The 27,930-nt window shown below is 62.5% G+C and overlaps 10 protein-coding genes across 10 annotated transcripts; 5 read left to right on the top strand and 5 right to left on the bottom strand.

The window, feature by feature from the left end:
• Nucleotides 1–126: 126 nt before the first annotated feature.
• PAN0_021c6005 (cytochrome b5) lies at nucleotides 127–6,428 on the top strand (the record flags this gene model as incomplete). The annotated part of the gene is made up of 9 exons (XM_014798502.1): nucleotides 127–836; nucleotides 921–1,488; nucleotides 1,574–1,645; nucleotides 1,719–1,889; nucleotides 1,977–2,104; nucleotides 2,538–2,671; nucleotides 2,939–3,063; nucleotides 3,311–4,330; nucleotides 4,566–6,428. The coding sequence occupies 9 exons, from the start codon at nucleotides 127–129 to the stop codon at nucleotides 6,426–6,428; spliced, it is 4,791 nt and encodes a 1,596-aa protein (XP_014653988.1).
• Nucleotides 6,429–6,744: 316 nt separating this feature from the next.
• On the bottom strand, nucleotides 6,745–8,919 carry PAN0_021d6006 (Golgi membrane protein; the record flags this gene model as incomplete). The annotated part of the gene is made up of 1 exon (XM_014798503.1): nucleotides 6,745–8,919. The coding sequence occupies one exon, from the start codon at nucleotides 8,917–8,919 to the stop codon at nucleotides 6,745–6,747; it is 2,175 nt and encodes a 724-aa protein (XP_014653989.1).
• An 893-nt stretch (nucleotides 8,920–9,812) lies between these two features.
• On the top strand, nucleotides 9,813–11,243 carry PAN0_021c6007 (carbamoyl-phosphate synthase; the record flags this gene model as incomplete). The annotated part of the gene is made up of 1 exon (XM_014798504.1): nucleotides 9,813–11,243. The coding sequence occupies one exon, from the start codon at nucleotides 9,813–9,815 to the stop codon at nucleotides 11,241–11,243; it is 1,431 nt and encodes a 476-aa protein (XP_014653990.1).
• An 88-nt stretch (nucleotides 11,244–11,331) lies between these two features.
• Nucleotides 11,332–12,457, bottom strand: PAN0_021d6008 (uncharacterized protein; the record flags this gene model as incomplete). Its single annotated transcript, XM_014798505.1, has 2 exons — nucleotides 11,332–11,509; nucleotides 11,589–12,457. The coding sequence occupies 2 exons, from the start codon at nucleotides 12,455–12,457 to the stop codon at nucleotides 11,332–11,334; spliced, it is 1,047 nt and encodes a 348-aa protein (XP_014653991.1).
• Nucleotides 12,458–12,929: 472 nt separating this feature from the next.
• PAN0_021c6009 (uncharacterized protein) lies at nucleotides 12,930–16,091 on the top strand (the record flags this gene model as incomplete). Its single annotated transcript, XM_014798506.1, has 1 exon — nucleotides 12,930–16,091. The coding sequence occupies one exon, from the start codon at nucleotides 12,930–12,932 to the stop codon at nucleotides 16,089–16,091; it is 3,162 nt and encodes a 1,053-aa protein (XP_014653992.1).
• Nucleotides 16,092–16,242: 151 nt separating this feature from the next.
• PAN0_021d6010 (G protein-coupled receptor 89) lies at nucleotides 16,243–17,952 on the bottom strand (the record flags this gene model as incomplete). The annotated part of the gene is made up of 1 exon (XM_014798507.1): nucleotides 16,243–17,952. One exon carries the CDS (start codon nucleotides 17,950–17,952, stop codon nucleotides 16,243–16,245), a length of 1,710 nt encoding a protein of 569 aa, XP_014653993.1.
• Nucleotides 17,953–18,511: 559 nt separating this feature from the next.
• PAN0_021c6011 (uncharacterized protein) lies at nucleotides 18,512–19,840 on the top strand (the record flags this gene model as incomplete). The annotated part of the gene is made up of 1 exon (XM_014798508.1): nucleotides 18,512–19,840. One exon carries the CDS (start codon nucleotides 18,512–18,514, stop codon nucleotides 19,838–19,840), a length of 1,329 nt encoding a protein of 442 aa, XP_014653994.1.
• Nucleotides 19,841–20,238: 398 nt separating this feature from the next.
• Nucleotides 20,239–22,782, bottom strand: PAN0_021d6012 (uncharacterized protein; the record flags this gene model as incomplete). Its single annotated transcript, XM_014798509.1, has 1 exon — nucleotides 20,239–22,782. The coding sequence occupies one exon, from the start codon at nucleotides 22,780–22,782 to the stop codon at nucleotides 20,239–20,241; it is 2,544 nt and encodes an 847-aa protein (XP_014653995.1).
• Nucleotides 22,783–23,382: 600 nt separating this feature from the next.
• On the bottom strand, nucleotides 23,383–24,141 carry PAN0_021d6013 (21 kDa subunit of NADH dehydrogenase; the record flags this gene model as incomplete). The annotated part of the gene is made up of 3 exons (XM_014798510.1): nucleotides 23,383–23,398; nucleotides 23,486–23,722; nucleotides 23,792–24,141. The coding sequence occupies 3 exons, from the start codon at nucleotides 24,139–24,141 to the stop codon at nucleotides 23,383–23,385; spliced, it is 603 nt and encodes a 200-aa protein (XP_014653996.1).
• Nucleotides 24,142–24,742: 601 nt separating this feature from the next.
• On the top strand, nucleotides 24,743–27,421 carry PAN0_021c6014 (integral to membrane protein; the record flags this gene model as incomplete). The annotated part of the gene is made up of 1 exon (XM_014798511.1): nucleotides 24,743–27,421. The coding sequence occupies one exon, from the start codon at nucleotides 24,743–24,745 to the stop codon at nucleotides 27,419–27,421; it is 2,679 nt and encodes an 892-aa protein (XP_014653997.1).
• Nucleotides 27,422–27,930: the final 509 nt, after the last annotated feature.

Consider the following 27,930-nt stretch of genomic DNA (forward strand, 5'->3'; position numbering starts at 1 on the left):
ATGACGTGCGGAGGTGTGATTTCGGCCGGTACCAAGCGAGCGCCGGATCGCGGAAATCGACGTGGCGGATTCGGATGTGGGCGCGCCGGCGGGAGGTGCTGAATTTGGTGGGGCAGTCGCTGCGCGATGAGGCCATCTTGGAAGACCACCATCTGCGATTGTGCATACGATCCGATCAAGATGACGACGGCTGGCACGACACGCAAGCTCAAGGTGCTTATGGCACACGGATATACGAGCAACAAGTTCCAATTCTTCAAGCGCTCGGGTGCGATTCGCAAGGCGTGCCGCGACGTGGCCGACTTTACGTTTATCAATGGTCCGCTGATTGTGCAGCCGATCACGTCTGCGGGCGATCTGGATGCGCCGGACGTGGAGGATGGCAAGTTGGTGGACGAAGACACGCCGATCGAGGAGCAGCCGCGTGCGTGGTGGCGAGCGGACGACGATGGCAACTATCTGGACTGGGACAAGTCGGTGGCGTACCTGAACGAGGTGCTCAAGACCGAAGGACCGTTTGATGGCATCGTCGGGTTTTCTCAGGGTGGATGTCTGGCAGGGATCCTTGCGAGTGCGTTCGAGAAGCCAGAGCGCATGTCTGGCCTCGAGCTGCCCAAGGGACAGGGAGCCTTCCGGTTCGCAGTGGCCGTGTCCGGTTTCCGCAGCCGCGACAAGCTGCACCAGAAGCTGTTTGAGCAGCCCATTCAAACGCCCGTGCTGCACGTGCTGGGACGTGCGGATCAGATTGTGGATCTGGAACGCTCGCAGACGCTCGTCGACGTGTGCAAGAACTCGCGCGTGGAACTTCACGACGGCGGCCACTCTCTTCCCTCGCAGTAGGTTCTTGCTCGTATAGTGGCACGGCTCTGGCATCATACTGACGACGTAGCTCTCTCTTTTTGTCCTTTTGACTACGACAGGGCACCGTGGCGCAACTTTTTCCGCGACTTTTTCAGTACGTTCTGCTCGGAGCCGTACGTGGCGAACGACGAGTGGCGAAGGGTGGCGGGACCTTCGGATCGACCGCGAGGCGACACGCCGGCGGGCTCGGGAACGGTGACGCCTACGCCTGAAGCGACGCAGGCGGCGACGAGCAACGCAACGAGCCATGCGACGGGCGCGACAGGTGAGCGAGACATCGATCCATCGAACCCTGCGCGAACGGTACCTAAGAAGAAAGCCAACTCGCCTTTCCTGGTTCATCAGCGGTGGAAGGAGGAGCAGGAGGTGAGGCGAAGAAAGGCGGCCGAACGCGACTCTAGCGGCGGTAGCAACAGCAGCAAGAGCGACAAGAAGGGCAAGTCGAGGCGCTCGAGCAATGGCGCCGAGGAGACGACGGATCTGAGCGGCGCCGCGCGGATGATGATCAAGGTGGTGCGATTTGCGATCATGTCGATCGCGATTGCGATGGTGACGGGCTTGTTTGTGGCGGGCGATCCGCTGTGGGGCTACCGAGGCAAGTACACGAAGCTGCGCACCTATCTCCCTGTAAGTGTATATTGGTGGCGTATGTCGGTGGCGGAAAGGACGAGCATTGGACTGACACCACAGGGCTTCATCGGGTGCGGAACAGTATCGGGAGAAGATCTTCTCGCTTCCGGAGCTGGCCATGTACAACGGACGGGATGAGAAGAAGCCGATCTACGTAAGTGCACTGCGACAAGGCAGCGGGGGATAAAGGATGAAAGCTGACCAAGGCTGACGTGGTGGCTGTACAGATTGCTATTTTGGGCGATGTCTACGACGTGAGCGAGGGCCGACGGATCTACGGGCCGGGGGGCTACTACTCGTTCTTCAGCGGGCGCGATGCCAGCCGCGCATACGTGACGGGATGTTTCAAAACGCATCTGACGTACGACGTGCGCGACTTTGACGACCAGCAGATGAGCGTAAGTGCGCGACGGCGCAGCCAAGCGGGACGAGACCAAACAAAGACTGACGCAGCTGACTCTGGTTCGTATTCGGTGGACTTGCAGGGCCTGATGGCATGGAAGGATTTCTACGACAAGCACGCCAAGTACCACAAGGTTGGACGGGTAGTGCTGCCGCCGCTAGACGACAGTGTGCCGGTTCCTGAGCCGTGCGAAGACCCGTCGGCGCAAAAGTGAGCGCCGGCTCGCGTGCGCGCCTGCCCGCCCGCTCGCGTGGCACGCTTCGATGCGTAGAGCGCGAGGATCCGATCACGTGTCGACACAGCTGTGCCACAAAAGTGACTTGTAGACCAACGCAATGCAACGAAACAAAGCGAGACCAAAGTGGCTGAGGAATGCACGAGACGATGGCAGTGGCAGCGGCGGGCCAAGCGAAGCCAAGCCAGAGGCACCCGCGTGTGGCAGAGGAGGCTTCCCGCTTCTTGGGACGCTCGGCCTGCTTGGGCGGCACGCGCGGAATATTTTCTGCCGAATTCCGACAGCGCGAGAAATTGGCTCTTGAGAAAAATTATTTTAAATAAAGTTGGACGCAGCAGCTGCAGCACCAGCAGCTTCGGGAAGGCGGGTGCGCTGTCACTTTGGCGGCGCCAACGCGTGCATCGACAGGAGCACACCACGGGAGGCGGAATTGCATCGGCGCTCATGCGTCTCGAAATCGATTCCCAACCCGGCCCGTCCTCTCTCTTGCAACAATGCTACGATGCAAGCCAACAAGCCAGAGAAAGCCGAGCGAAGCCCACGTGAGGATGTTGTCGACCGAAAGCAGCAGCCACCTTCACCCCCTGCTGCCACCCTTTCTGCCGCGGCTTGCGCGGAGCAAATGGCGGATCTCGGATCCCAGAGGGAGACCCCTTTTCGGTTTTTTATTTTGTTTGTTGGCGTCAAACCCGGGCGCGTGGCTTCCTCGGCTGGAAAATGCCCCCTTCTCTCTCCCTTTTTCTCTTTTGGCACATTAATTAAATTGATATTTAGCCGGCTCATTTTGGCGCTCCGTATTTCTTCCGTAGCCAACTACATTTTGCTCTTCGAGAGTGGTCTGGCCTGCATCGCCTCTTGCCTAATTCAGCACGCAGCTCCTCTTGCCTCTCTACCGAAGAGTCGCTACTGTCTCGCCAGCCAGAGAGCAGAACCGGTGCAGAGACGTCGAAATGGACACACCTATGTCCGGAAATCTTGGAAAAAAAGGGAAAGAGAAAATCCTGAAAAAAGGTACGGCGCAAGGGGTAGCGATGCAGTAGCGCTGTGGCTCGCCAACACCATTCTGAATTTCTCTTTCTTTTTCGGCATTGATTCTCAGACGGCGGAGTTGAACATGTGTCGCCCAACAATACCACCGCCCACCTCGCCGACACCGCTCTTTCCACGCTTTCAACGGGTAGCAGCCCGAGCCGCCCCCTTCGCATGCTCTCATGCACCACACTCGCCAGCCCGTCTGGGCTCCCGAGTCCAACACCTGCCATGTCACCCGCGCCGCTCTCCCACCCGAGCCACTCCCTTGGCTCCATCGCTTCGCCTTGCCTCGCCTTGCCTCGCCCTGCCTCGCCCTACACCGCCCGGCGCTTGATTTCACTCGGCGTAGCGATCGGCGCGGGAGCCATCGTATGTCGCTCTCGGCCCACGATGGCCTGCTCTGCTTGACAACAGCGCATCTCGCCCTCGCCTCCGCGCTCAACCCTGGCGCCGCGCCGTTCCAGACCGCAATCAGGGTCCTACCGGCATATCGCTGCATCCTCCCCTCCCGCCTCAAAGTTTCGCCCGCTGGCTCTCCCACCGAATCGGCTCCGCGCAACCAGCGATGCATCATCATTGCGTCTGGCTGCCTCGCTGGCTTGTCGCCTTGCCCGCCTTCTTCTCCTTCCCTGGGTCCGCTGTCGCATGACACCCGCTCGTGCAGCTACTCGCCCAGCAACGCCCGCAGCCACCTCCCTCTCTCCTCCGCGCCGCCGCGCCGCCGTGCCGCAGAAGAAGCACTTCCAGCTCCCCATATTGACCCAAGTCCATCTGCTTTTTCTAGCACCGACGCAACTCCTTGGCAATCTGCCCTCCCTGCTCGTTCCAGTCGGCCTCGTGGCAAATATACTTCCCGTCTGCGCCCGCAGTCTGTTCCGCCCATCTCTCGTTGGCGCTTTGCCCTCCTTCTCGCGCCCGCACTTCCGCGTCCTGCTTCGTCGCTGCGCTATCTTTGGGTCGCCATTGGTTCGCTGCCTCTTGTGACACCCACGCACCTACCCGAAACTCATCTCGTCCGGGCCCGCTCATCGCAGCGCCGCCACAACGCCGTCTGGCGAGTCGTATTCCCCTCTCTCCATCCTGTATCCTCCTCCTACTCGCGGGACTCGGCGTGCAACATCACCCCGCCAGCTCTCCACGTATTGCCTTTCCCTCCCGACCTGGCCCTCGTCTAGGACCGCCTGTTTTTCTTCTGCCTCGTTGACGGCCCCATCTCAATCGGAACCCTCTCGTGTGCTCGAGCTCCCATGGACACCTTCGCCTCTCGTTGTCATCACCAGCCACTCGTTTCTCGTCAGTCACTACCACCATCACACTCGTTTTTTTTTCGCCGTTTCTCAAGCTGCTCCCAGCGCTCTGCGCACGTTTGCATGCGCAGCACATGCTTCCGTGCCCCTGAGCTAGATCATGAACACGGGCTTTCCACCACGAAACACTCGAGCCCTCGACAACACCGATCAACCCGCTTCGTCTCGACGCACTCCCACCACACCACCAGACATCGCAGATCGACCCCAGCACCAGATTGTAGCCACACCACAGCCTTTGTATGCCCAGCAGCAGCCGCCCACGAACCAGCAACAGCAGTACACGACGCCGCATACCGCTTCCATGTATTCGGCTTCGTATCACTCTAGAGCCCCCGGCCAACCGCACAATTCGCAGCTCGCCCACCACCACCACATGTACCAGACCCACCAGCCCTCGCAGCAGGACCAGCAGGACCAGCACGAGATGCAACAGCACCTGCAGCAACAGCACCAGCAGCAGCAGCAGCACCAACAACAGCACCAGCACCAGCACCCACCTTCGAAGCAACAGAACCAGCAGCACCAGCAGCAGCAGAACTATCAGCAGACGGCCCAGCACGCGCAGTATCCGCTTCAGCGCGCAGCAGGGCAGGCGTTCAGTGTGCCGCGCACCGTGTCGACGCCGTCGTGGATGTCGGGCGCGCATTCGGCGGCGCATCCGGCTTCGTCGAACATCAGTCCACCCACGTCGGCCACGGCGCCGCTGTCGTCGTCGTCGTCGAGCGCATCGCTGCTCTCCTACTGGGACCAGAGCGTGGCTAGCGACTCGGAGCTCGCCATGGCCTCGGCCATCTCGCCCACCGACGCGCACTACACGCTGTCGGATTCGTCGCACCATCGGTATGCGTCGAGTGCTTCGCTGCCAGCTCTGTCGCCGACAGGCGTTGTTTCGCATCCGATCGCGCTCAATGCAGCAGGCACACCGGCGCAGATGTACTATGGCGTGGGAAGCGCAGAGCACTTTCACCCGTACCGTCCTGCGTCGGTGCAACCGATGGCAGCAGGTTCAGCAGTGCAGAGCTACCATCCTGCCGTGGTGTCGGTCTCACCCGGCGGCGTAGTCTATCCGGGCGGCGTGTCAACACAGCATACAGCGGGAGGACTGGTGTACGGCGCATCGAGTTCGTCGTTGCCTCTGCCGTCGGGCTCGTCGTACGATGCCTACTCGCCCTCGTTTGGGACGCATTCGGGCTACGTGTCGTATCTGGCACCGCAGAGCGCACACGACTCGCGCTTCTATGCGCTGAATCCGTTTGAGATCAAGCATCGTCGACGCACGACCAAGACGCAGTTCCGCGTGCTCGAGTCGACGTTCCGCGAGGTGCCCAAGCCCAACGCTACGCTGCGCAAGCAGATCAGTGCGCAGCTCGACATGCCCGTGCGCGCGGTGCAGATCTGGTTCCAGAATCGACGTGCCAAGGCAAAGGCGCTGGAGAAAAAGAGGAACCGGGATGGCGCGACCGATGCTGGGAACGATCGGAGCAGAGCGGCGGGGGACGTGGGAGCAAGTCATGTGGGAATGGATGCAGAGCGTAGGACGCAGGAGGTCTCGTATGGTGCGGGGGTGGAACAGCATGATCGTGGCCACGCGAGCGGGTATACAGACGCACAGCGAGAAAGCAGATCGGTCGACCTTCCGCCGTTGCGTCTGCATGCAGATGCCCAACGCCCAACGGCATACGCACCGCTGTCACCACGACTCACTCTGCCGGCGATCCATGTAGACCCGTCGCGCGATCGCAGACTCGCTTCGCCCCCACCCGTATCGCCCGACCCCAGCTCGGCTGCAAACCATCCACTCCACGAGACTCCCGAGCTCCCGCGCCACGCCGCCATGGGTAGTTCCCTCGAGGCTTCACTCAGGCCCAATAGGCTCAATCCACCAGCTCTGCCATCTGTGTCGTCGGCGCGACAGCCAACGCACGACGCAAGCCGATACTGGGCCACGCAACAGTAATCCCAGCTTGATTTTCACACCGACTGCCATGATCCAGCATGCAACTTGCGAGCATTTTGAGTGGACCTTGTGGCGATGTGGGTGGTGCGAGGCGAAGCGTGTCTTGCCGACAACCGATGCATGACGCCAACCGATGCTGAACCATACCACAGAAATCCCGCCTCCTCCCTCACCCGACTGCCATGATCCCGCGGACATGGATTGGATCGTAAAGCTGAACCTGCGGTGTGGAGTGTCCGCATTACCTCTTCACACAGACTGCGGCGATTCGCTTTCCATGGTGCGCAGTTTGAGTTGTCATTGCGGCTGTGCAGTCTCAGTGCGGCACTGAACAAGTCTGAGCGGACGAGGTAGCCGACACCTCAAACAGCATGCCCAGTACGAGGAGGTGGAGCCCGATGGCGTACGCCATGAAGACAACGCGCATGCGGCGATGGCTGACGACGAGGCGTGTAAGCACGTGCAGCGCTCGCTCGAGCGGGTTGAGCTGTGCCATGGCGCGCGTCTGCTCGCGACCCCGGAAGGCCGCAAAGGGATTCATGGCCTCCTCGTACTTTGCGCGGTACTTGTCGTCGCCACCAGTGCGGGCGGGTGGATAGGCACCCGATGCATCCGTCCCCCCACTGCCCATTTGAATCACCGCCTCGGACCGCGCTCCTCCTCCCCCCTGCTGCCGCCCCGAGAAACTCTGCAAGTAGCGCATCTTTTCATAAAGCGCCAGGTTGTCCGACTGCAGCGTCTTGATCTCGGCACGCAGCTCACTGATCGTGTCGAACTGGCTGCGCAGCTCTTCTTCAAGCTCGGCGTTGCGGCTGCGGAAACGATCGCGCTGAGAGGTGATGATGGTGAGGATGCTGCTGTCGCCGCCGGAGCTCGTCGTCGTCGTCGCCGCCTCAGCAGAGGCTGGCACTGCGCGCGCCGACGTGGACGCTCGTGGCTTGGTCGTGTGTGTCTGGCTGACTTCGGCCTCGAGCGATTCGATCTGGCGCAGAGCGTCCTCGGCACTCATGGCGGCGGTGTTTTTGGCGCCCGAGCGACTCTCGCGGCCGACCGAGACGAGGTCCGCCTCGAGGCGCTGGTTGAGTGTCTTTGACTGCGCGAGCTCTGCGGTGAGGGAAGCCAGGTCGGAGGCGGCCTTGTCGAGCGAAGCCGACAGCTCGGTGTTGGCAACGCGCAGCGTGGCGAGCTGATCCTCGAGGCGCTTATTCTTGTTCAACAGCAGCGCCTCGAGGCTTGGCGAGGAGGCGGCAGTGCCCGAGGCGGATGCTGCGCGCTTGTCGTCGGTGTTGGGCGTGTCTTCGTCGTCCTCTGCACTGAAATGGATCGCCTTGACAATGTCGAGTTCGCGCTTGATGTCGGCGTAGTCGCTGCGCTGGTGGAGCTTGGTGCGCAGCGACTCGATCTCGGCGTCCTTGTCGGTGATCTGCTTGCGCTGCGCTTGGCGCGACGAGTCGAGCTGCGCGCTGAGCTCGGTTGCACGCTGTCGCTCGTGTTCGAGCGATGCCTGGAGCTGGACGAGGTTGCGGTCCTTCTGCTGCGACTCGGCCTCGAGCAGCGACAGCTTGTCGCTCTCCTGGCGGCCGCTCTTTACGCTCTCGACTTCGGCGCGCAGCTGCTCGTTGCGGCGTTCGACGCTCTCGACGCGCGCATGCGCGCGGTCCAAGTCGCGCGAGAGCAGCTCGACCTCGGCGGCCAGATTGGCCTTGCCATTGCGCTGGGTCGGATCGGCGTCGTCGAGGTCGTCCGGGTGCGTGCTACCGAGCAGCTGTGCAGTGGCCGAGTCGTCTTTGGACTTGAGATGCTGCAGCTGCTCCTGGGCGAGGTTGAGTGACTTTGTAAGATCCGCCTCGCGCTCGTTGAGGTTGCGTATCCTCTCGTCCCACTTGGCCGAGAGCTCTCGCTCGAGTGCGGCTGTGCTCTGCTTTAGCCTTGCATCGAAGTCCTGCTCGAGTGCGCGGATGCGCTGCTGGAGACGCGCGTTCTCGGTGTCTTGCGCCTTGGCTGCGTCGGAGCGCGATTGGTGCTGGGCGAGGTCGCGCGTGAGCTTGGCGTTGGCTTGCTTGAGGCTTTCGAGGTCGTTGAGCGAGGCGGCCTGTTCGAGCGTGACCTCGAGGAGCGGATACGGATCTGGTGCGGAGCCGAGCGCGGAGTGGACGTTGAGGAAGGCATTCTCTGCCGCCTTGGACCGCTTTGTGAGCGTGTCGATCTCGGACTGGTAGGCTTTGAGGAGCGGCTTGAAGCTCTCGAGCTTGTTGGCGTCGGGCTGCTTCTTGAACTCCCTCGTCTGGTCTGCGAGCTTCTTGCGGTTGGCGACAGCTGCGGTCTGTGCCTGGAGGAGCTCGGGCGCGAGCGTGTTGAGTTGGGACTGGAGCTCGACGAGGTTGATGTCTCTCCACGTGGACAGGGCGGCGGAAAAGTCGACCGGCTGACGGCTGGGTCCTGCGCCGTCGACGGTGTACGGCATCGGCGCCGAAGCTGATGCGGCCGCCATGATCAAGTGCTGGCCCTCGCCGTGGTTGTGTAGCAGATGGTATGCTGCAGCAAGCGCTCGATGGTACCAGCGGGTCCGCACAGACCGTAGTTGGAAGGCCGCCGCTCCGCTCCACGTTGTTACGTTCGACCGCGACCGAGGCGAGTCTCCAGAAATGTTAGACTTTGGAGCCGATCCCGGCTGTGATCGGGTGTTAGAACGAACGCCGTCGCGTCTTTGGATCGGGCGTGGTCGACCGAGCCAATCAAAATTTGATCGCCTAAAAGCAGCAAGCAGCAGCAGCGGGCGCACCAGCTCACGTCACGTCACTCACTCGGGCGACGTCGAGTCAACCCATCCCGAGCGAGGCTTTTTTCGGGAAATTTTCCGCCGTTGCTGCTGTACAGTAGAGAGTGTCTGTGCGCCATTTTTGTCGAGCGCGGCGATTGGGCAGCACAGAGCGGTGGATGTGAAATGGGAAGAAAAAAATCCGAATCTTGATTGGTGGGAAGCCGCGAGCAGCCGACTTGACTCGACGAGGAACCGATGCCCAGCCAAGGGCGAGCCACTGTAGCGAGTGCTCCTGCCCCTTATCTTTGCGCCCGCATTCGATCGTCCTTCTCTCTCTTGCTCTTCCAACCATCAGCTCCTCCAGCCAACCTTCTGTCACATCAGCAAAATCGCTTCGAAGCTTTTTAGGCTTCCATCCTTCTATCCACTCGCAAGACACCAAGTTCTGTCGCCCGAACACAAAAGGGCTGCGTAGCGCATGTTCGTTCAGCAGACCAGGGACGACTACATCAGTGATTCCGTCTACAAGTCTTCTCACAACGCCTGAGAGTCTTTGCGTATACGCATCGCATCCAATCGTCTTAAAGTCTTAAACTTATTCAAAAACCCCCTTCTCCGCAACCATGCTGGCTCCTCTCCGCAACATGGCGCTCCAGCGCTCCTCCGTGTCGCCGCTCATCGGCCGTGCGGCGATTCGCTCGCTTGCCACCCACGCCTCGGTCCCCATCACCTACACCGAGGCGCCTGCCTCCAAGCCTGCCACCTTGCACCTCAAGTCCGGCCACTCGTTCACCGGCCGCTCCTTCGGTGCTCCCCGCAGCGTGTTTGGCGAGACCGTCTTCACCACCTCGATCACCTCGTACACCGAGTCGCTCACCGACCCCTCGTACCAGGGCCAGATCCTCACGTTCACCCAGCCCCTCATGGGTAACTACGGCGTGCCTGACAACTCCAACGGACAGTCGCCCGTCGAGCACCCCGCCGACGTCGACGTCGGCGCCTTCCTCGAGTCCAACAAGGTGCAGGCCGCCGGCGTCATCGTCTCCAACCTCGCCGAGCGCTTCTCCCACTACCTCGCCAAGGAGTCGCTCGCCACCTGGTGCGCGCGCCACAACGTCCCCGGCCTCTTTGGCGTCGACACCCGCGCCATCACCTCGCTCCTCCGCGACCAGGGCTCCACCCTCGGCGCCATCCTCGTCGGCGACGGCCACGACAAGGCGCCCGCCCTCACCGACTACGTAGACCCCATGGCCGAGAACCTCATCGCCAAGGTGTCCACCAAAGAGCCCTACGTCCTCCACCCCGTCGGCGGCGCCCAGGCCGCACGATGCCACGTCGCCCTCATGGACTTTGGCTGCAAGGCCAACATCCTGCGCTCCCTCCTCCGCCGCGGCGCCTCCGTCACCGTGCTCCCATGGGACTTTGACTTCAACAAGGTGCGCGACGGATTCGACGGTCTCTTCCTCTCCAACGGCCCAGGCTCGCCCTACTCGATCCAGCCCGCCCTCGATATGGCCCGCGCCGCCATCGCCGAGTGGGACCGCCCCATCTTCGGCATCTGCATGGGCAACCAGGTGATCGGCATAGCGGCGGGCGTCGAAGCATACCGGATGAAGTTTGGCAACCGTGGCCACAACCAGCCCGTGGTGGCGCTCAAGTCGGCGGGCAACTTTGTGAAGCGCGGTCGTGTGTACATCACCTCGCAGAACCACGGCTACGCGCTGACGCCGGACGAGAGCAAGTGGCCCGAGGGCTGGCAGCCGTGGTTTGTCAATGCCAACGACTCGTCGGTGGAGGGCATCATCCGCACGCAGCTGAGCGAGCAGCGTGCGATGGTGTGGGGTGTCCAGTTCCACCCGGAGCACTGCGGTGGACCCGAGGACACCAACGGCATCTTTGAGGACTTTGTCGAGGAGGTCGTGCGCATCAAGGGCCACCAGGGCCGGAGCCAGGCCGGCAAGGGTCTGCCCGAGGACATGCCCGTCAAGCAGGGCGCGCCTGCCTTCCCCATCAACGACTTTGGCGTCGTCGGCCAGCCTCCCGCCCACCTCTAGGTCGGCTCGTGGCTGGTTCGGGCATAGCCACTGCTGTCTTCATCCTTTAATCGTGTCTTTTCTTCTTCCATTTGCATCTAATTTGACCTTAAGTCAGCGACTGCAGCAAGTCGTCGAGCGTGGTGAGCAGGTGCGTTGTAGCTGTAGGCGTGGATGCCTGGTGGTTGGCGTCGGGCACGATCATGGCTCGAAAGGCTCCGGTGGAATCGAGCAGTCCATTCCATCGGCTGAGCAGGATGTCGGCGGCGCCGTCGGGCAGATACTCGCTGTGGAAAAGAGTAGCAGAGGAGGATGTCAGTTGGAGGACGATGGAAATCTTGCTTGACGTGGGGGCCTGGCACTCACTCTTTCTCGCCGATGAGGGCCAAGAGGCGGGCGGTGCTGGGCGAGCCGTGCGCGAGGTTTTGGACGGCTCTGCCCACGGTGCGAGCGCCCGGGTGGGTGTCGGTGATCTGGTGATCGTCCAGGTCGGAGCTGAAGAAGTCGTCGTGGCCTCCGCGCGCATTGAGCGACCACATGCGATACGCCGTCATGGCGGGTGAGAGCACGGCGGAAGCGTTGCCCGTGTTGGCCTGGCCTTCGACCGCCTCGTCTGGCAGGTCTTGGGGCGTGGTCGGCAGAGCGATGCCGTCGGTCAGCTTGCGGGGTACGAGCTGGGCATCCTTGCCACTGAGATGCAGCTGCGTGGCGTGTTGGAGCTCGCGGTCCATATCGGCACGGACCTGCTCCTGAGCCGAGCTTCGCGTGAGCTCGAAAAACTCACGATCCGACACGGGCGCTTGCAACACGGCTGCATCGATCCTGGTGAGCGCACTTGCGGCACGCTGGGCTGAGAGTAGGTACGCGACGATGTCTTGGCATCCGGTCGAGTGGCCCATCAAGACCACTTTGCCGCTGCGCTTGCTGGTCGTGCTGCGCAGATACGACACGCACGCCGCCATCTCCTGCGCGTCTCCCTCGAGCGAGCACAGCCCATAGCCGCCCAGATTGCATGTCATCTGCGGCTGGACCAGCGAGAAGCCATGCTTGCGGATAGCAGCAGCGAGTTCCGGCAGGTACGGGAGGGTTCCGATCGTATCCGTGAGGCCCGGAATGAAGACGAGCGAGTGCGGCAGATCCGGATCCGAATCAAAGTACGGCAGCGCAATCGGTTTCTTCTGGTACAGCTGCAGCGAGCCTGTCAGCGGCGCCGGGAAGGGCGGTTGCGAAGCCATGCTCGAATCCGTCCTAGACAGGGGTTATCGAGTCCAAGCTACAGTACTTGCGGCGAGGTGAGAGAGACAAAGGACGACAGACGCGTGGCAGCGGTGCGTGCGGTCTCCAGCTGCATTGCATCCCTTTGCGCAGCATCCCTTTGCGCAGCATCCCGTTGCGCATGCAAAAGGCGCAGCTGCTGCAACCAACACTTCTTTTTTTTGGAGACGTGCGTGTTGAAAGGTACACGCGGGCACGCCCGCACGGCCCCTTCCACCACAAAGGCAGCACAGCGCAGCACAGCGCAACGCAGCGCAACGCAACACTTTCGACACAGCGTAGACCCTCTTGGCTCTCTCTCTCTCCCCAACCACCGTCATGCACTTTGGCGGCTAGCTTGATCCTGCTACCTTACCAGCCTACCCCTACCCTCTTTTACAATTGCCATCTGTCGTCGGATCAACCGCTAGCTGGACCGCATCGGCGCCAAGCATGACCGACAATGAGCCTCGCCAGCTGCTGCCCGAGACCGAATCGCATCAGCGTCTGTCGGCCAAGCTAGGCGCCTCGCGTCCGCCTCCGCCGCGCAGTCGCAGCCGGGTCAACCAATCGTCCACGTCCAAGCAGCAGTCGTCCAAATCGGCCGCCTCCGACCATGACGATGCGCAGAACAATCCAGCTGAGCCCGACTCTGCCGAGGCGTCGGATGCGCCGGATCACCAAGCATCGCCCGAGCTCGAGGCTAGCGGCAGCGCGTCGCCCGTCCGCATGACCGTGCAGCGCGCCGTGTCGGGAACGTCGATTCGGAGCAGCCGATCGGTCGGCGCCGTGTCGGACATTCCGAAGGAGGAGATCGAAAAGGCGCTCGAGGGACTCGACCGCGACGATCTCGTGCTGGCGTTGGGGCGTGCCAAAGTGCAGATGGACGAGATCGAGGCGCGGCTCGAGGAGCAGGTGCTCGACAACGAGACGCTGCACGGCTCCACCGCCTCGCTCACTCAGCAGCTCGGCCAGGCCGAACACGAGGTGCAGTCGCTCCACTCGCTCGTCAAGCAGCGCGAAGACCGCATCGACGAGATGATGCTCGAGCAGGAGCGCATCGAGGGCGAGGTCTACTCCACCATGCAGATCATCGAGCGTCTGCGCAAGCAGCTCGCCGACTCCGAACGCGGCCGCAACGACGCAGAGAAGCGCTACCTCGACCAGACCGCCACCATGGACAAGGAGCGCCAGTACTACATGGACACCGAGGCGCTCCTCAAGTCGCAAAAGGCAACCCAGTCCGCCGCCTACGAGAAGCTCCTCACAAGTCACAACGAGCTGCTCCGAGAGCACGAACGCCTCACCAACAACCTCGCCTCCATCAAGGCCAATGGCGCCGCCGTCGACGCCGCCTCGCCAATCACGACGCACAAAGACCTCGCGCAGGGCTCCGCACACACGTCCCACGACTCGTCGCTTCAAGACGACTCGATCGACTCTGCTCTCCCTGCCGCAGACACCGACGCTGCAGCCTCGCAGTCACACGCGAATCGTAGCCGCGGCGCGCAAACCAAAGCAGCTACCTTTGCCGACGAAAGGGACATGGCTACCATGATCGAGGAACTCTCGACCCTCCAAAAGTCGCACTCTTCGCTCTCCGAAACCATGGTTACACTACAGGCCGAGCTCAAGGATGTGCGTGCAGAGAACGTCTCGTTGCGCGACCAGAACGAGACCTTCATGGACATCCTCCAGGAGAAGACCTTCAGCGGCGCGCTGCTCAACGAGAGCGCTATGCTGCGCGGCATGCGATCCGCCTCCTTTGGCCGACTCCGTGCCCAGGACGGCCTGCTGGATCCCTACGACGACGAAGACCAAGACGACGACGACGACGACGACTCGCTCGACGTGGACGACAGCGCCGACGACAGCGCAGCAGGCGGCTCTTCCGTCGCTTCGCAAGCCATACCCGAGGAGGACGAGGATGAGGTGGACGACGTGCCCGACACGCCCAAGGCGCCGCCCAAGCCCAAGCTCAAAGCCTCGCGCAGGAAGCGCGCCGACTCGAGCGCTGCTCCGCTGCCGACGGCCGATCTTGCATCCGAGCTCGAAGGCAGCAGCGCGCAGCTACTTGCCAGTCCGGACGACCGAGGCGCCAGAGAAAGGCGCTCGCCGAGCCAGCGCTTTGGCGTCGTCTCGGACAACCTGGGCGAACTGCAGAAGGAGGTGCGCGAGCTGCGCGAGGCCAACCAGGCGCTCACCCTGTACATCTCCAAGATCATCGACCGCATCATCGCACGCGAAGGCTACGAGAATATCCTGGCCGTCGAGAGTCGTGGCACAGTCCGTGGACCACGCCACAAGGCCTCTCGTGCCAAGCTTGCGCAGAGCGCCCCGGCTCCGGGTAGCGGCAAGACCGAGGCAGCGACGAAAGCCAGCAGCGCCGCGGGCGCGGATGCTTCGGGTCAAGCAAGCGGTCTGTTTGGCTTTGGCGGCGCATCCAGCCGGTCGGCGTCGGACGCGAGTCGGGCTTCGGCGCCGCCCAAGAGCAAACGCGCGTCGTCGATCGACTGGCGCAGCTTGCCGTTCCTGGGCGGTGGCGGTGGTGGCAGCGGTGGCGCGGCGGCAGGCGAGACGAGCTCCAACCCGCGCCCTCTGACGTTGCAATCGGACAACCTGCTCATCCCGCCTCGCGATGCGTCTGCACGCAAGCTGCGTACGAGCGAGGAGATGGAGGACGAGCACGACGTTGCCGAGCGCGAGCGCATCCGCAAGGAGCTCCTCTCGCGCGGCATCCAGCCTCCCAAGCATCAGCTCGTGCAGAGCCCCACGAGCCCGCGTAAGCAGCGCCCGCAGAGCGCGTCGGCCGCGAGTGGCTCGGGCGGCTTCGCTGCCTTCTTCTCGCGCGTCGTGGGCGGCGCGAGCTCCAACGTGCTTGCGAGCCCGGGCCAGTCGGATACGCAGTCCCAGGCGTCCACCACGCCGGGTGGGTCGTTGGACACCGGCTTTGAGCGCGCGGTGTCGTCGACGCCGGCGGGCGACGCGGGCAGGCGCGAGGCCGAGCGCACGCGTGCGCTCCAGCTGTCCGAAGGCGGCTCGAGCGTGACCAAGCTCAGCAGTGGGCCGGGGATCGCGTCCAAGGCTCGGCAGCTGCGTGCGGAGCGCCACCAGCAGACGCTGGATATCGCCGCCGACAGTGCGGGGTATCCGTTCCCGTCGTCGACGCAGAGCAGTGCAGCCGCGAGTCGCGCCACGAGCGGATCCAACAGCGCAGCCGATAGCTCGATCTGGGAAACGTCGATTGCGGGCGACGAGAGCTACACCCTGCCACCGCCGCCCGGTGAGGGAGCGGGCGGTGCGAGAGGCGAAGTCGAATCGGTCGACTCGCCGCTCGTGGGGTACGGAGGGGGATTGCCGCCGCTGCCGCACGAGACGACGGGCGATGAGGATCCCGAGGCGTTCCGATCGCCGTCTTTGGCGCAGAAGCCGCTGCCCGCTGCGAGTCAGGACCAGGGATGGAAGCGCGCATTCCGAAGGATCAGCCTGCTCAGTCCCACCGCCACTCCGGCGCAGCCAGGTGCGGGCTCGGGCGATGAACAGGCGCCGGATGAGCTCGGTGCCGCGAGCTCACAGTCACCAGCCGAGGGAGCCAACGGCAACAGCAACGTGTAGGGACGTCAACTCCCTGGCGTGGCGGACGAGGTTGGGCACAGACCACCGATCTGGGCCTCGCGACCGCCTTGCATGATTGAAAGTTTTGATTGATACCCGGTGCGAGAATGCATTTGTACACGATCTAGGAGTGGTGAGTGGAGGTGGAGTGTCAGTGGCTGCCGCCGCCAAAGAGGACGCCGCCGTCGCCGGAGGCGCTGCGTTGCATGTAGACGAGGTACTTCCAAGCTGCGGTGATGGCAGCCGCCAGGAGGAAGGCCGAGTCGAAGAGGCTGCCAAACACCACCTGGAAGCTGGGCAGCGTGGCGAGAAGTGGAGGTACACCTGTGCCGTCGCTAGTACTCGTGTCTCGGACCAACGGCGTTGGAGGCGATACGGAGGCAGGCAGGGAGGATCGGAGCTGGATAAGGGTGGCGAGCAGATAGATGGTCATGATCTCGGCGAGGAAGAGCACGAGGAAGGAGCTCGAGACTCCGGAACCAGCTGCGCGGAATGCGGAGCCGAGGAAGGCGAGCACACTGCCGATCCTGCCCCAGATGAGGAATCCGACAAACAGCAGCGATACCTGCTTTGTCCACGCGGCCACGTCGAGGTTCACGTCAAAGATGCGCATGACGTAGGCGATGGAGAGCGAGATGAAGTCCGGCGGCGCCGTATCGCGGTATCCAAGCACGAGCAGGTTGAGCATGGACAGCGCGATGCGGAACGCACAGTAGGCAGCCCAACCCCATCCCACGAGGATCCAGAGCTTGCCCAGCAGCGTGGCGCTCAGCTCGTCCTTGTGCTGGAGCGACGTCATGCGGTCGAGATCATCGCGCATCGCGCCTGCGATGGCCGAGAGTCCAAAGATCTCGGACTTGAGCGCCTTGATCTCGCGCGAGCGCGAATCACCACCCCACAGCGAAGACACGCTCCAGCCCGAGCTGGCCGTGCCCGACGAGTGGTGCTGCACACGGTCCAGGTCGGCTTTCCTCGCGGCGAGGTCGGTGCAGGTGCGCTGGAACGATTCGCGCGCGAGCTGGATGTCGGTTTTTGTGGGGGGACGCTGCTGCTTTCCGCTCAACTGCTCCACCGCCTCCCACGCCGCCTGCAGCGCTGCGGATCCAGACAGGATGGCGATAAAGGTGACGCCGATCACGGCGGTGCGTGCCATGAGACCGTCAAAGATGCCGGCATTGCTGCGCTCGTCAAGAAGCGCGGCGGGCAGCGGCACCTTGAAAAAGACGAGCAGCCACGGAAGCATGGGCAGCACGAGCCAGGCGAGCCTGCGTGCGAGCGAGGTGTTGGAGTTGGTGCGGTAGGTGAAGAGCAGGCCCACGGCGAGTGGAATGAGCACGATGGCGAGCACGAGCACGGCGACGAGCGAGAAGCGCCACGAGCGACGCAACGTCGTGCCCTGGCCTGCAGCGAAGCCAGCCGTCTCGAGCAGCACGGCGACAAAGAGCGATGCTGATTCCTCAAACGCCAGCGAGAACAGCAGCGCCGCTACGCTCGCGAGGTCCAAGCCGCCGTTGGCGTGGCGCACACGCACGGGCGCAAACAGCGCCGCCTTGAACTGGGTGAGCGACGGAAGCGACGAGTTGGCGCTGATGGCGAGGAAGGGCGACGTGTCGGCTGAGCTGTTTGCCAGCGCAGTGCCGTTGCCCGTGCGGTGGTCGTCGTCATCGTGGAGTGACCCGCCGGCGGAGAACGAGTGGGAGGCGGTGACGGGAGCGGGGAGGGAAGCGGCAGCCGAGCTCGATGCTTTGGGTCCAGTATCTAGAGATGCGTAGCGTGCATGACCGAAGAGGAAGGGCAGCGCCGCTCTCGCCGAGAGGTAGAGCGCGAGCTTGATGGCAAGGATGAGCACGAGGTCGATCATTGCGGCGGAGACGATGCTGCCATCATGCCAACAGGCCGCGTGCGTCGGCCACGTCCGAGGGTCGGGAGAGCAGGTAAAGCTCTGAGTGAGGGAGAGGCAGCCCTGTGATGAGCAAGATTGAAAGAATGCGATGGAGGAAAGAACGACGAACCTCGAAAGCAGCAGCTCCATCAGACCTTTGCTCCACCTGAGGCCCGAGCGTGGCGCCGAAAGATGAGTGTTAGAGCGCGTGAAAGTGGCAGCCTCAGTCGTACGAGACAATCCCCGTTCGCGACGTGACGCGTCGGAATTGCATTGCGAGGGCCAAAAAGCGGCTCTTTTCGGTGCGTTGGTTGCAGGTGGGACGACGCGTGACTTTGGCTGAGAGTGTGGGAGAGGCAGACCAACACTCTGTGCAAGGACGCAGCCGCTTTGTGCGCTGCATTGCTGTTGTTCCGCGCGCCGATGGCAAAGCAAAGCAGAGCCAAGCCAAAAAGTCGCTCTCGGATAGCGGGCGTCCAACACTTGGCTCTACCACCACCACCATCTTGCTACTCCTTGGCACCGGCTCAGCTGCACCATGCCCGCACTTCCGACCACGCCCAAGCCTTCGGGCCCGGACGCCGACTCGTCATGGCTGCTTGACGAGAACCTCTCGCCGGCACTCGTACAGGGCTCGATGCAGAATCTGCATCTCGCCGACTCGCCCCTCACCGCTCCTCTCCAATCCGCCGCAGCGGCCAACCGCGCCTCGCAGCCGCGCGCATCCAAGCCGATCAAGTCGCGTCCGTCGTGGGGATCCGCCGTGGTGCTCGACGCACAACACTCGACCAACGCCATCTCGGGCATCCGCTTGCTCGCCGGCATCCAGCCCAACGACGAGAACAAGCCGCCCGTCTCGCGCAAGCCACCCACGTCTTCCTCTTCCACCGCGGGAGCACCTGCTCGACCACGCTTCTCGCTGTTTGCAAAGCCGGGCGTACCTACCAACCTCGTGCCCAAGAAGCTGCACAACGCCAGCACCGCATCGCAGCATGATGACGATGACGACGACGACCTTACCCTGCACGGTCTGCCTGATGTGTCGGCGCTAGCCTCGTCGTCGTCCCACGCGCCCGATACCTCGGCCGCCTCCGCCTACATTCCGGACGACGACTACATCCGCGACGCATTGCTGGGCAAACCGGCATCGGCGGCCGTTGCATCAGGCGCACCCACGCCCGTCGAATCCAAAGAGTCGCAGGAGCACGCCGCACGCCAGCTCGCCGAGCTGCGCCGCATCAACGACGTGTTCGAGGCGTTCGAAACGTCGTTGCGCGGCAGTGCGGGGCAGATCAATGCGTTTGCGCGCCGCGTGCGCGATACGGACGACCTGCTCAACATCTACATCAGCCTGCTGCGCCAGACCGAAAAGACTCAGCAGCTGCTTCAAGACCAGGACTGGAAGGGCACCACCAAGGACGCCGAGGCCCACAAGGAGAGTCTTGCCATTGCGCATAGGGAGACCCAGCGTCTGCATGCAGAGGCACTCGCGAGGGAGCAGGAGGCCAAGCGTGCATCCCAACTCGCGGCTCAACAGGCAGAGGAACTGCAGCGTCGTCAGCAGGAAGAGGCTCGTCGTGCAGCTGCGCCCGGTGCTCGCGGCAGGGGTGGTCGCACTGTCTCGACGGGTACCAGGGGTGCGGCGAGAGGTGGAGTGGCGCGTGCAGCTTCGTCGCGCACGGCGTCAAAAGCGTCCGACACCCAACCGGCTGCCACAGCTACAGCTTCGACTCGCGGCAGGTCCGCATCGGCTTCAACGCGCGGCACCGCAAGACCCTCGGCCATCCCCACACGCACACCCTCCGGCAGCGCAGGCCTCGGCGGCCAGTACGCCAACGTCAAAAGCTCCGGCTACGGCCCACGATAGCGCCCGCCCTCGCCTTCCCCTCAGCCCCCGCATGCGCCTGTACAGTGTTCCGAATGTATTTGTTCCGAGAATTCGAGAGTGCACCTCCTTGGTCATCGCACAGTCGCACAGTCGCACAGACGCGCGCAGTCGTGGCCTCAATGCTGAGTTCGAACAGTCGGTTGAGCGTGAGTCGTGTCGCGGTTGTCCCGGCTAGGTGACGATTGTATGCCCTGAACAGCGCGCAGAACTTGTACAGCTGCGCCCATCGCTTGCGCCGCTTGTCGAGGCGTGTCTCGAGCAGCCGCTCCTGAGCGATGGTCGTGTCCTTTCACAGAGTATTTCCATCTTCTCTGGCCGGCGCACAGTCGTATATACGGTACCAGCTTGGTAGTCAAAGTTAGATTCGTGGGCAGTCGTCACAGAAACGGCATGTACGCCTTGTGCAGCGCGCACGTCTTGTACACCTTTTCCCATCGCTTTCGTCGCTTGTCGAGGAGCGTCTCCAGCGCACGCTCCTCGGCGATGGTCTGGAGCCACGCTTGCTGCAGCTCGAGCTTGGTGAAGCTGATGTTGCCGTAGTTGGGAAGCACAAGGCGTGCGATGGTGATCGACGGCGACGATTTGCGCTGCGGGCTTTTTTGCGCCGCCTTGGCAGGCGAGCGCCGTTCGGGCGATCGTTGCTGCGGCGTGGCCTGCGTCAGCAGCCCCATCGGCGTTGCGGTTGCAGCCTCCTCCTCCTCGTCGTCGTCGTCGTCGTCGTCGGTGCCAACGATTTGGCGAAGGTGGAGCCAGAGGTCGGAGGCGACACCGTTCTCGAGCGCTCGCCGGTTTTCTTGGTGATGCTCGCCTCGCTCCTGATCTTCCTCGTCGTCGATGCATCCGAGATGGTCTTGTAGCTTGTGCATGACTCTCTCGTTGTTTGCGACCCTCATTGGCCAGGTGCGCGCCATCATCACGCTTTGGACGGGCCGAGTCCACAGCGCCTTCAAGAGGCCGTGCGCCTGAAGCGGATATTGTGGCCGACGCGGCGCCGCTCTACGGATCCTCTCTTGCTCCTTGAGCTTCTTCCGGTGCGCCTTTTCGAGTTGGCTGCGCTGCCGCTCGAGAAGACGGCCCGAGCGTCGCGGAGGCTCCTCCAGGAACAAGGCGTCCAGGTTCAGCAACGGCTGGTTCACCGTGGTCCTGGGTGGAGAGATGTACTCCGGCATCGATGTCCGGTATTCGGCGTCGTCGTCACCCCTGTCGCTGGAGAAAGGCGGAGGCGACGATCCGTCAATCCGACGCGCAGCCGCCATCCTGCGTGAGGCGGAACGCCGTCTCCGCGCCACTGGCGGTTGGTCTTCGTCGTCGTCGACTTCGTCGACAGCGATGACGTCGTCCGTGCGCCGTTCGACTGCTGAAACCAAGGGAGTGTCGTCGACAACGATGACGTCGTCCGTGCGCTGTTCGACACTAGCGAAGGGAATGTCGTCGACATCGATGGCTTCTTCCGTGCGCCGTTCGACCGCGGGAGCCAAGGGAGTGTCGTCGACAACGATGGCTTCCTCCGTGCGCCGGTCGACCGTTGGAGCCAAGGGAACATCGTCGACAACGATGGCTTCGTCCGTGCGCCGTTCGGCTGCTGGGGCCAAAGAAGTGTCGTCGACAACGATGGCTTCCTCCGTGCACCGTTCGACTGCTGGAGCCAAAGAAGTGTCGTCGACAACACTGGCTTCGTCCGCGCGCCGGTCGATTGTTGCATTGACAGGGATGTCATCGTCGCCTTGGTCCCTCGACAGAGCAGGTGCTTGCTTTTCGGACGCACGCTCGGCCACGGTCTTCTGCGGATCGGCGCGCGCCTCTGGCTGCGTCGGCTGTGTCGGCTGATGTTGATCGTGTTCTTCGTCGATCGACAGAGCCATGGGCGTCTCATCGCCAATCGAAGGCGCAGCCGCAGCCTCGTCTGAAGGAGCAGGCTGTTCTGGTGCTTCGGGGCGGGGGAAAGCACGGTCAGCCTGGTCGCCCGACGGGGCTGAAGGTGCCTGCGTGTCAACCGGACGCGCAGCCAAGGTCTTGCGAGGGGCAATGCGCGGTGTTGGTGTTTCGGGCCGACGGATAACCTCTGTGATTGGAACATCGACAACCTGGTCTTGGGGCAATTTTGGAGTTGGCTGCCTGATGGAAGCAGCCGCGAATTGGTGTCCGTCAGAAGCGCTAGGCGAAGCCGGCCGCGCGAGGCGCTGGGTGGCAGGTCGAGCCTGCTCTTCGCCTTGCTGGGCTTGGAGCTGATGCTCGAGCTTGGGAGTTGGACCCGCGGCTGACTCTTGACGACGAGCACAGAAAGGTTTGGGATCGGTCAGCCTGGGTGGGGCAATGACCAGGCTTGGCTGCTCGATTTTTTCCTCTCGCTTCTTGGCTACGGGAGTGTGCGGCGTGGTGGGTGCGAAGCGCTCATGCTTTTCAGTCACGGCAGTGTCTAGCGTCATGTGACTGAACCGCTGGAGCAGCTGGTCGTGGGAGGAGAAGACCTTCCATTCTTGTTCATCGACCGCAGCGAAGCGGTAGATGAGGATGTGGCCGTGGTCGCGGGCGCCTGCGTCTATGGTGGATGGCGAGAAGGCGAGCACGAGCGAGTCGATATCGCCGAATCTCCAGGCGCTGCGCTCGACGATCCATTGGCGGTCGTACCAGCGATCGACCGAGGGGTCCAAGACGTGGTGGGTGTGGGCAATGTCAGCCTCGAGGTCGATGCGGATGAGGCCGGACTGCATGTTTTCGCGGGCGAGGATGGTGACGCCATTTGGGAAGAGATCCTTGCTGACACCGAGCTGGAAGCGTTCGGCGCGATGGCCAGCGACGCCGATGGTGGTGATGGGGCGACCGGAGCTGTTGACGCTGCTCTTGAGTTCCTCGACATGACGACAGATGCGTGAGCTCTGGATCCAGATCTCACTCGATGCATTTCCGTTGAAGAAGGGCATCTTGAGAGTCGGGCCGTCGCCACGGATGAGTGGTCAAATCTTTTGTTGGAAGGCCGACGGCGTGCAATGATGCTGTGGGCTACTGAATAGGTGAGTATGTAGCGCGTTGCAGATAGGACTGGCTGCAAGCCGAACGATGTCGACGAAGAGAGAAGTGGGTCAGAGATGGTGGGAGGATATCGACAAGAAGGCGAGGCGAGGCGACGGAGGTGGGCTCAGCAGAAGCAGCCGCGCAGACAGGTGAGCGGGGGCCTGAGCGCGCAATTTCCGGGCGATGATCCACGGCCCCACGGCCCACGGTGGCCAGCGCCCCCCAACTGAGCGGCCATGCTTCAAAAGGCTCATCACGGCGTGGCCGAAATTGCAGCGGCAGGCTGCTTCGGTGGGTGTACGCGCTAAAGTCACATAGCTTGGCGCGTGTGATTCGGGAGGATGCCGAGCTTGAGCCAAGGAGCAGCAGCACTTGTTGACCCTGCTAGCGCAAGTGATCACAGTCGCTGCTCGGGCGCAGTCAAATCGCTGAGCGGGCGAATCGAAACGAAGGTTGAGAGAAGGGCAGGCTTGAATATTGCGGGACGGCTACGTGGTCAAGGGATGCATCTAGGCGTAGTTCTCACTGTAGTGTAGAGTGGTGTAGAGAATAGAGTTGTCAGCGATGTGAAAGGCGGATTGGTGCGTGGCGAGGTGAGGTGAGGAGACTTACGCAGGGTAGTAGGCATGCGGGTCGTGGGGCACGGCGCCCTTCTGCAGCTTGAGGATGTGGTGGGGCTGCTTGAAGGGTGGACGGGGCGGCAGGTTGGTGGACGAGTAGTAGGTGGCGGCCGAGGCGTCGGACGACTTGTGCACCTGCGCCAGCACGTCGGTGAATGCGGTGGGCGATTCGAGATCGCTGGGGCGGGCGAGCGCGGTGGTGTTGGAGGCGTCCTCGGGCGCTTGCAGGCTGTCAAGGCAAGAAGAGCGTCAGCAATCTCGTCGGTGCTTTATCAAAATGTGCGAGGATCGAACTCACCTGCGCGTGCCATCCTCGTTGGGAGAAGAGAGGAGCAGAGTGGTGAGGTCCTTCTGGGTGATCATCTCGAGCTTGGGGTACTTTCGGCGAAAGTCACGGTTGTGGTAGAGGTTCGAGGCCGGGTCGGAAGCGGCGCTGGGTGGGGTGGCGGGGCGCTCAGGGCGCGATCCGGGCTGGGGCCATCGGTTCGACTCGATGGAAGGCAGACCGGACGAGATCTCTGGGTTGGCCGAGAAGATCTGGCGGAACTTGCGCCAGAAGGGAGTCTTGCCCTCGATGTAGGTGAAGCTGTGCGACGAGGCGTAGTTCTTTGCCTCGTTAAGCAGCGTGCGCGATGCCCGGAACGACATGACGATGGATTGAGCGATGGCGTAGGGATAGGACTGGTGTGCAGTTGCAGGAAGAGAGGCGAGCGATGGTGTCAGTAGTGGGCGGCCAAAAGTGCGATCCCGCCATCTGCACGGCCAATCCTTCGGGCAACGCGATCGCCAAGCGGGCCCTTCTCTCGTGCGTATCTCTGCAAAAGAAAGCCCGATTGGAATTTCGCATCTGAACAGAAACGAGCTCTAACATCGATAAAATCGCCTAAAAAAAGAAGTTCACATCTCGGCAGCCCGCGAGGCTAGGCGAGAAGAATTGTGCATGCGCTCTCATGCCGACTTGCATCATCGTCGACAGCCAGTGCACGCGCAGCTCGGCGGGAGAATGGCATTGTGCGTGTGCTGTCGGGCGAATTTGGCGAATTTGGACGCGCGGCGAATACTGCAAGTGACTGCTTATGCTCCGCTCGGCCTTCAAAGCCCAGCCAGCGGAGCGGTCGGGGCTTACGCTGCCAAAGGCCCAACGCCAAGTCTTGCGTCTGACACAAAGCGGGTGATTCACCTCTCGAGCCCGGTCAATTGCACATGGCTGAGAGCACAAGTGGATGGCAAGGGTTCGAGGCGAGTGCGAATGACTGTGCCGGCGACAAGATCTCGGAATCCTGGCGCCGTTTGGACCTCCGACACGAGCCAAGAGCCTTGGAAGACGGCCTTGGGGGGTCATGCTTTTTTCTGCCTCGACGCTGGAGGAGGGCAGTCATGCAGGCCTGCAACACGCAAACTTATCCGCCGCTCCACTTGCACCTGTCAGCACGTCCATCCTTCTTTTCTCGCCATCGCCATCGCCATCGCCATCGCCATCGCCGCGTCGACACAGCATAGCAGACGGACTTGGGCTGGCTCGCTCTTCCACCACCTCGACCTCAACTCCCCGCTGGTCGGTTCATCTCTCGCCATGGTGCGCTCACTCGTTCGCACCTGGAGCTCGGCTTCATCGCTGGTGCTGGCGCTCACGACGCTACTGCTCGCGTGCGTGCCTGGCGCGTCGGCAGCGCGTGGTGGGATTGGAGGCACGCAGATGCTCTATACCTCTTCGGCCGTCTACTGCAGTCCGCCAGAAGCCATCCTGATCTCGGCGTTGGACCTCAAGTTTTACCGCGAGAACCGCACGCTCGAGTTTGACCTTTCGGCCGCCTCGGTGCAGGAGGATTTGCGCGTGTCGGTGTCGGTCAACGTCAACGCCTACGGCCTCGGCCTCTTTTCGCTCGCCATCGACCTGTGCGACACGATCTCGGTGCTGTGTCCTTTACCCACCTACCAGTTCCAGGGCGCCGGCATCTTTTCGGTGCCCGAGCAGTTTGTCTCGCAGATTCCCACCATCGCATTCACCGTGCCCAACCTCGAGGCGGTGGCGACGGTGGAGCTGACGGACGCCAACAACACCGTCGTAGGATGCGTGCAGGCGACGCTCTCCAACGGCAAGACCACCTTCCAGCCTGCTGCCAAGTGGGCGGTTCTCGGCGTGTTTGCACTCGCCGTGGTCAGCTCGGTTCTGCACACCTCGCTCGCTTCGAGCCTCGGCGCAGCCCAGTGGCGCGTGGTGGACGTCTTGACCACCATCCAGCACATCCCCATGTCGGCGCTGCTCAGCCTCAACTATCCGCAGGTCTTCACCGAGTTCGCGCGCAACTTTGCATGGTCCATCGGCCTGATCAACATCTCTGCCATTCAGGACTCGATCCTGTCGACGCGCGAAAAGACGGGCGGCGCGCGCGATGGCACCTTTGGCGCCTTGCTCCAGGCCGAGAGCGGCAAACAGTTCAACCCTTTTACCAGCGCAGGAACCTCGTCGGGCGCCACCTCGGCATTCACCTCTTGGCGACCGTTTTCGTTTCTCACGCTTCCGCAAAGCGGCGAGAGCAGCATGCAGTCGCTCAACGCCGGCAAGGAGGGCGCATACGCTGCATTCGGACGCTTGGCAGCGCCGCTGAGCTTCCGTATGCGCAATCTGGGCAAGCGTCAGGTGTATGCGCCCTACACTGGCCCTGGCGGCCAGATTGCGTCCAACGCAGGTTCATCCTACCTGCCCGTCATCTCGTCCAACACGCCGCCTCCCATTGGGCTGGGCTACTTTGCGGAGCTCAACAACATCTCTCCCGCCAGCGCCTTCCTCACGGTGCTGGTCAGCCTCGCAATGGTGTTTGCCGCACTGCTCGTCATCTGTGTGGCAGTGTACGTACTTGCGGCGCTGCTGCGACTCGTCACTCGCCGACGAGGCGGACGTGTTGCTGCGTGGTCGAGGCGACTCACCGGCGGCTGGTTCTTGGGCATGTTCTGCCGGCCTCTGTTTGGACGCTTCGTGATGGCGACGTTCCAGGTGTACCTCGTGTTTGCGTTTTGGCAGTGGCTGCGCGGCGACTCGTGGGTGCCGGACCTGCTGGCTGCGGTGTTGCTGGTGGTGTACCTGGGCGGTATTGCTGCCATCTACTTTCCCGTGTTCAGGGCGGTGCGAAGGGATGGCAAGCAGGAGCTGTTTTACGGCTCGACGCCGCCTGCCAATGCGCCAGGCACGGCGAAACGGTGGGGCGCGATCGCACATCCGTTCCGACCTCGGTACTTTTGGTTTGGGCTGGTGTTTGGGCTGGTGTACTTTGTGCGCGCGTGCTTCATCAGCTTTGCGCAGGGGTACGGACACGGGCTACGACAGTCGATCGGATTGGCGGCGACGGATCTGCTGTTCTTCCTGGTGCTGTGCATCTGCAGGCCGGGTCGCGACAAGACGAGCGACTTTGTGATGATCTTTCTGATGGTCTTCCGCGTGATTTCGTGGGGGATCTGCATCGCGCTCACGCCGCTGGCGGATATCCAGACGATCCCACGCGTGGTGCTCGGCTTTGCCTTGATCGTGGTGACGGGCATCCCCATCATCTTTTTGTTCCTGCTGACGGTCTGGGATCTCATCTCGCCGTTCATTCGAAGGCGCCAGTGGAACGCGACGAGGCTGGGCGATTCGGAGCTCAACGACAAGTCGACGTACGCCTTTGGCAATGTCGGCACGGGCGAGGGTGCTGCATCGGAGCCCTTGTCCAGTGACTCGTCCGACAACGCAGGATCACCATCGCATCTCAGCCCGTCGTCGACGGTGCCCCAGCGCAAGAGCTCGCTGTCACGAGGCGAGGCCGACTCGGGCGCTGCAGCWGCTGCTGCTGCTGGCGGTGCGGCGCTGCGTCCGCAGCCCACGCAGCAAAACTCGACCGCCTCGGGCGTGTCGGGACAGACGGTCTACTACGACGCCCGTCCGGCGCCATAGCGATGGTCAGTTCTCATCCTCGTACACACTCTCACTACACCATTCACTCGACATGGAGCATGAGCCCCGCAATGCATTCCTTCTGGAACGGATGCCCATCGAGTGGATGAGCCAACAGCGCGGCACGACGAGGAAAGCTTGAAAATCGGAAATTCGGGGGAAATTCGTGTGAATTTGGATGGTTTGGGTTGAGGGCACGTTGGCTCCACTGCGCCAATCAACGGCACGAGCTGCCCAGTCGAGATGCACAGCGACGCTTTGGCGCATTTGTTCTGTTCTGCAGGCCAAAGCGCCATTCGACCCGACTGCACGGTGACCAAAAGTGCGGATCTGCTGTGCAGCGTCATTCTGTCAGAGAACCGCCTTGCTTGGATCCCAATTTCGGCTCTCGGCGGCGGCTGAGCGTACAACCAACTCTGTGACTGCCGCGTTCAGCTTACGCTCCTTCCGCAACTCCTTCATCTAGCTTTCTGTCATACCACCGACTCTTGTGGACGTCCTTTGGCAAC

The sequence above is a fragment of the Moesziomyces antarcticus genome, assembly GCF_000747765.1.
Source record: "Moesziomyces antarcticus DNA, scaffold: scaffold_v10021, strain JCM 10317, whole genome shotgun sequence".
Taxonomy (NCBI): domain Eukaryota; kingdom Fungi; phylum Basidiomycota; class Ustilaginomycetes; order Ustilaginales; family Ustilaginaceae; genus Moesziomyces; species Moesziomyces antarcticus.